At 38.8% G+C, this 6836-nt stretch overlaps 1 protein-coding gene across 1 annotated transcript in view; it reads right to left on the bottom strand.

Annotated features, from left to right (window-relative positions):
- LOC113468825 (DNA-directed RNA polymerase III subunit RPC8-like) overlaps positions 1–6367 on the bottom strand; it is a 32711-nt gene extending 26344 nt beyond the window's left edge. Inside the window, exons 1-2 of the mRNA XM_026826047.1 lie at positions 6126–6367; positions 1448–1599 (exon numbers count right to left, since the gene is read on the bottom strand). Of these exons, the coding sequence (XP_026681848.1) occupies positions 1448–1558 (111 nt within the window). The 5' untranslated portion in view covers positions 1559–1599; positions 6126–6367. The remainder of the gene's footprint in view (positions 1–1447; positions 1600–6125) is intronic.
- Positions 6368–6836: the final 469 nt, after the last annotated feature.

Raw genomic sequence — 6836 nt, 5'->3', positions numbered from 1 at the left:
AGATTTTTTTGCGGGTGTTGGTTTTGGGTTTTTTTTTTTTTAATGGGAAAGTTTTTAAATCGGTCCAATTTTTTTTTTTTTTTTTTTTTCCTTCTTTTTTTGCACTCTCTTTATGGTACCTACTTAACTATTGCTTGTTACTAGGTGCCTTGTGCCTAATTAACTTCTCTAGGTCATCAATGCATTATTTTCTTTAAAGGGGTGAGCAACTAGGCATAGGTAATTTAAATTATAGTGTGTCCAGATCAATGTGACAGCAAGAAATGGGCATTGTTGCCAAACATGTCACATGTGCAATGGTAGAGAATCTCTAAAAGGGGAAGCTATATTGCACAGTGCTTCCTCCGACAGTGAAACAAAGACAGGTAAGGCAGGCATTGTTGCCAAACATGTCACATGTGCAATGGTAGAGAATCTCTAAAAGGGGAAGCTATATTGCACAGTGCTTCCTCCGACAGTGATAAGCGTATTTATGAACAAGAATGATCGTTCTTAGATCAGTCTCAAGTCAAAATTGACCAATCAAATGCCTTGAGACTATGCTTAGCATGAACTTAAGAGCCAGCATTTTGTTCATAAATATGGGTGTTGAACAAAGTCAGGTAAGGCGATATCCACCTTACCTGTTCTGGAATCCAACCTCTGAACTTAGAGCTACCTCTGCATTTTATAGAAGAGAGAGTTTATCAAAAATAGACCTTTAATACCTGAATTGCAACAATGTAAGGATTTCTTGCAATCTGATTGGTTCCTTTATTTTGGGTTGATGACTCATTGCTGTCACATTGATCTGGATGAACTATAGATGTAAGTATTTGTGTACTTAACACCTAATACTTGTTTTCCTATGTTAGTTATTCTACATACCTTGTTGACCTATATAGGCACCTAGGTACTTTTGCATACTTATAGGTAGATAGTTTTACAGTGATAATACTCAGAGCTATTGGATAGATTTGTTCCCACAGAGGTTAAGAATATCACCTTATAGGTACCTGTGAGGCTATCATTATTCTGTTGTTGTGATATTGGGGGTGTGGTATTGAGCTTTTTCAAGATCAAGATCAGATCTTATTTGGTTCCTGCTTCTGGATAGGTACCACAGATACCTCTTAGGTGCTTATAAATCATCAACGACATTTATTTTGTTGTCATTATCATTTTCATTGTCATTACCAGTAGAGTTGTTGTTATTATTATTATTGTTGGTGGTGTTATTGCTGTTATTATTATAATAGGGAAAAAAAAAGAAAAAAAAAAAAAAAAAAAAAAACTCTCTTGGCTGATCTTACCACTGAGACTTAACACAGTGTCGAGGGTTTTCTTTGACGTCACCCATTTGATTTACACAAGTCAGTACTTCTTAAACTCTGAATTAACTGAAAACGCTCCTTGGTAAGGTCGGACATTAGTGTGCCTCATCTTCTTCCCTTTGGTTTTGACTTACTTTGTTTGAAAGCTTCTGATTTAGACTTTGAGCAATACAAGAATCAATCGTCTGATCAAACTGGCTGGGTGGTGTTCTAATGATATCTTTGAATTCCGATAGAATGAACATGTTTGGTTGAATTCAATCACAGGTTGGTTTTCTAAAATTGTCTGAAAAAAAAAAATTGAAGGAAATTACAAAATATTATATGGACTCCCAAGAAGAAGAAAAAAGGAAATTACAGATTAGAATAGAACATTCCCTTTACAGATTTTCACCTTAAAATTACAGAGTCAACAATCAAGAGTAGAATAAACTTCGTTTATTTTGGACGAAAAGGACTGAAAAGTCCCTTTACCCCAGCAGTTAAAACAAGATCTCGCACATTTGATGGGAAAGTAACCGTGCATCAATAAAGAAGACAGTCTAGTTAGCTAGAAGGGTAGCTAACTAGGCTGTGCTAGGCCGCAATATCAATTTCCGCCCGCGGCGAACTTTATCCTCAACAGATAAGGTTCGTTCTCGGAACGGCTGGCTTTCTCCTATCCTGTCCCTCCCTTCAATTTTGGGAAAGACCTTCGTTGTAAAAGTGCCCCCTATCAAACCATTTGGAAAAAAGTTACCTTCTCGGAACGGCTGGCTTTCTCCTATCCTGTCCCTCCCTTCAATTTCGGGAAAGACCTTCGTTGTAAAAGTGCCCCCTATCAAACCACTTGGAAACTTTTCAGTCCTATGCGAGCATTATAAATAAGCACTATTATTATTATTATTATTTCCTCGTATACTGTCCTCCTTTTCATTAAGTAAGGCCCGTACTCACTTGTCGTTCGGGAAAAAGTCGTGTCGTGCGCAGGGGGAACACTCTCATTTAAATTACATTGCCTACAAGGACACTCGGGAGAAAAATCATGTTAAACTCACGACAAGTTGGAACGGGCCTTTACTGGAACTTGAACTCCAGCCCACGGATTACGAGTCCAATGTTCTACTTCCTGAGCTACTAGAACTTAAAAGCACTAAGACCGAAATAAAAACAGGCCAAATAAAATGGACTAGGAAATTTTATGTTGGGATTTTTACTTACAATAAAATACATAAGTCGATTTTCATGAAGTTTGAGATACATGAACGAAAAACATTTACAATAATAGGTATACATATGGGTATGTACAAACACGTAAAATCAACCATTGTTTAAACCTTTTGAGAATAACTGTTCTCTGTCCTTTTCACTACGTAAAACGTATAGAGGTCCCTTCTTTTCTATTTTGATACGTGAGAAATGCATTCATACGTACAGTCGTCTCAGCTTGGGCAAAAGAGAGTCTGAGTGAGATCTACAGTTCACAGAACCACTAGTATTATAGCCTCTGAAAGGAGAACTTATCGTCTCGAAATCGAAGAGAGGAGGGCAGGATAGGAAAAATCCAGACGTTCCGAGAACAGACCCTTCGTCACTAATCAAGAGGTCGGACGACCATCGATCGACTATGTGTGGACACAGCTGTAGAAGGAACTGTAACAAAGGAGAACTCATCGTCTCGAAATCGAAGAGAGAAGGGAGGGCAGGATAGGGAAAATCCAGACGTTCCGAGAACAGACCCCACATCACTACTTAATCAAGAGTTGATATGTACACCAATCGATTCCTCGTGAAAAATTCTATATGGAAGACATCTTGATTATCTTAAATACTCTACTGGAAACTCTTGTTTTCCGAAAAACCAGATTAAAATAGGGAGATATCACAGAGAGGGAGCAGAGAATGAGAGAACCTTCCAATCTGAAAGCAGAAGAGAGAATGAGCTCTGACAAAAATGTAGGTCCGAAGAAACCTCCCCTTGACCCCCTGCTACCAAAACTAGAGTAGGGGATCAGGGGAAATGTAGGGGGTTCAGGTTAGGTTTCTCCTACATCTTAAACATGGGTTTGGAGATTCTTCTGTGGTTATTAAGATAGAAATTACATTGATACCTTGTCTTTTACAGCTGTTGTTTCGATTTGTTTGCGGTATCCGCGGTTTGTTCGCGGTATCCGTGGTTTGTTCGCGGTATTCGCGACTTGTTCGCGAATACCGCATGGCATTTTATCCTCTTTTATTTAACAATTTCACCACATAATAATGAACCTTTAAGTGTTAGGTGATAGAGAAACCCCTCCAGCGTTATCATCGCCTAAAGGTTAGCTTCCACTCAAAAGTATTACTTGATCAAACTTCATTTCTGTTCGAAGAAAAAGAAGAAGATTATGTTTGTAAATAATATTTTTTTTAAATAAATTTTGATTGGCATTAATCCGTGGCACAAGCTCTGCTTTTACGGATGGGTATACCATTTATATGAATTTTGTATGTTCAGTGCCCTAAATCACCAAAGTATGGAAAAGTATCTTACAAGTGTAATAGCCAATGGAAGAGCAGAATTTTGAATTTGGACGAATCATATCGAAATACCATTTTAAGTAGTCCCTCCATCCACCCCTGGTGGGCGATTGAAAGGTGGCACCCCGTGACATTGCCCCTGCCAGACAGACAAAAAAAATAGTGTACCTACATAACCTTTATATAACGAATCGTCTTTTTGGAAATGGAAAAAAAATTAAAATAAAAATGGTAGTAATAAAGTGTATTTTCCTTTAGGGAAACTGACCACTGTTCACATTAGAGCCATGGTCAATTTGCGGTGGTCACTTTCCTAAATGGAAACAACACCTATACTGTCCATGCGCTAAAAGATCTTGGGAAGCGGCTGATGGAAAAAAACGGGACAAAAAGGCTCTACTTGGTTCTTCCAACTTGGACTTTTTTTCATGTAATGAATGACTTCCTATGAGTCCCTATTGCTAGGATGACTCATCTTTGTTATCTTGTCTGAGATATTGCTTGAGAGGCTATGAAAATGAATTCCTATCAAATAGAGTACCTGGGTACAGTTCATGTAACAAAGTTTACAAATAAGCATATAACTTACGGGGATTTCCCATGAGATCAGCAACTTCCTGCCATACGAGGGCTTTTTCAACACAGCCTTTGAAGACCGGATTACGTTTATCATACAACGCAGGCCGAGCCTCTATCAGTTGGATCAGTTTTATATCCATTTCAGCATCGAATAACCTCTGAAAAATAACAATAATGTGGTAATTGAGAATAAGTACCAATACCGGAACTTGGCCCACGGCCGTGCACCAAAATTACCTAATAATCTTAAGTAAGCTAGTCGAGCCTAATTGAAGTTTGCTAACTGCTTTGCTGAGGTTAACAGAGTGGGGCATTGAGCATGTAGAGGGAATCAGGGAAGTGGCAAATTCAGTCCAGATATAGCTGAGGACAAAAAGTGGTACTTGTGCAGAAGTCACGTCCGTGGAATATTGCTACCAAAGTAAGTGGTAACCTCTTTGTTGGCTATTACTATTAAAATATTTTATATATAATTTTTCCATCCTTTTCAATGTTAAACCTATGTTTGTACTTATTTTTGATGTATATAAATAAATGAGGCCTGTTTAAACTGTTGGCATAAGGGGACCTTTTAGTCTTAGCCGACAGTATAAATAAGGTATATTAAATAAATAATAAGCAACCTTCATTAAGGCCCTACGTCCCCCTCGGGATTAAAGGACATAAGTAAGTCAACCAACCTCCGTGGCCGAGCGGGTGTCACACTAGGCTAGCACTCCAGAGATCCCGGGTTCGATTCCCGACGGGATCGAAGTTTTCCAGCTCTGTGCATTAGATCATCGATACAGTCGAACTTATCAGATAGAAATTCCTCACTCACGATGAGTTCTATCGCCTGCGATGGACTGATTGATCATCGCATGCGATAAAACGTATCGTGAGTGGCGGGCTCTAAAGTACCTCAAAGTTAGAGGGGGGGGGATAAACTGGGTCAAGCAACTATAGGAACGATGTAATTTTTCATGTTTTCTTCCGTCCATTAGAACACCCCCCCCCTTTGAGCTCCATTTTTCTCCTATACAGTAAGGTAGACTTTAAACAGGGAGTAGACCAGCTTAGTATTACTAGGGGACTTTAAACAGGGAGTATAGCAGCCTGAATTTCCCTTGCTAAAGAAATAGCAAAGGTTGAGTGTGAAGGCTGAAGGACATCCACTTGTAAAATTTGTAGCCAAAACCAAATGTCAGCCCAAAGCAATCACCCTAGTTAGGGCTGATTGAGAGGCTGACAAAAAACGCTGCACCTGTCTGTACACGCGAAAAGGTGAAGAAAAAGAAGAAGAAGACAGTAAGGTAGACTCCAAAAGTTTGGAACAGCCTTGGAGGGTAGGTTAAGCTTCTACAAATCTACTACATCCTAGAGTTCCTGAAGATGCCATGCCTGAAGATCCACTGCCACTTCTATTTCCTTGTGATCCATTGATTGTCAGTTTGGTGCATGAGTCAAAGAATCGGCATGATTACTCCGTTCAAATAAACTAAAAGTAGGAAGCCAGGAAGTTTGAGGAAATAGGTAATTGATCTGAACGTAAACACTCAACTTCTGCCTTTACTTCTCATGAAGTAAATTGATAAGGACATATGGCAAAACAGAAGTAGAGAGGACTGAAAGTAAATCCGGCATTAAAGTGGCATCCTTTGGTGTATGAAGGTTTGGTAAGTTTGGTCGTATGATTGTCTTTGTCTCGATAAAGTTTGGTCAGGTATCCTACTTGGTTTTGAATATCGCAGAACTTACCATGAGCTTTAGAGCTGCCAGCTAAGAAGTTACCATGTCCTGGAGATCAAAATTCTGCAATTTTGGGCTTTCTGCTTTCTGTTACCAACTTTTCAAACTCCTTTGATTTTATTTGAAATTTTTGAATTTTCGCGCTCAAAAAAACGTGCTTGCAACCGATGTCGATTAATCGAAATTTGTGAAATCGATTAATCGAAATCATTAAAATCGATTTTTTTAATTTTTGTAAACAAAAGAAAAATCTGATAAGGATAAGGAAAACGGAAAAGGAAGAAAAATGAAATCAGGGAAAATGTGGAAAACGTTCTCGCTTTTGCGGAAAATGTGTTGATTTGTCCCTTCTGTCCTGTCCATTTAAGCCTTTGACAACTCTTTCCAAGATTTACGGTTGGTAAGTACTCATTAATGTCAAGAAATCAATTTCCTGTTGTAATTTTCGTACTACCTAACTGTAACACTATACCTGCATTGCTGAGCCGTTCAAGGTACCGTCCCTTCTATCCTGTCCATTTAAGCCTTTGACAACTCTTTCCAAAATTTACGGTTGGTAAGTACTCATTAATGTCAAGAAATCAATTTCCTGTTGTAATTTTCGTACTACCTAACTGTAACACTATACCTGCATTGCTGAGCCATTCAAGGTATGGTCCCTAGAGCCTAAATCCAAAGTTTCAGCCATTGGTCCGTGTGTGTGTGTGTCTGTCTGTGTGT

The sequence above is a fragment of the Diaphorina citri genome, unplaced genomic scaffold, assembly GCF_000475195.1.
Source record: "Diaphorina citri unplaced genomic scaffold, Diaci psyllid genome assembly version 1.1 scaffold865, whole genome shotgun sequence".
Classification (NCBI taxonomy): domain Eukaryota; kingdom Metazoa; phylum Arthropoda; class Insecta; order Hemiptera; family Psyllidae; genus Diaphorina; species Diaphorina citri.
The sequence above is the reverse complement of the archived record's forward strand: the minus strand, read 5'-3'. Positions and strand labels throughout refer to the sequence as shown.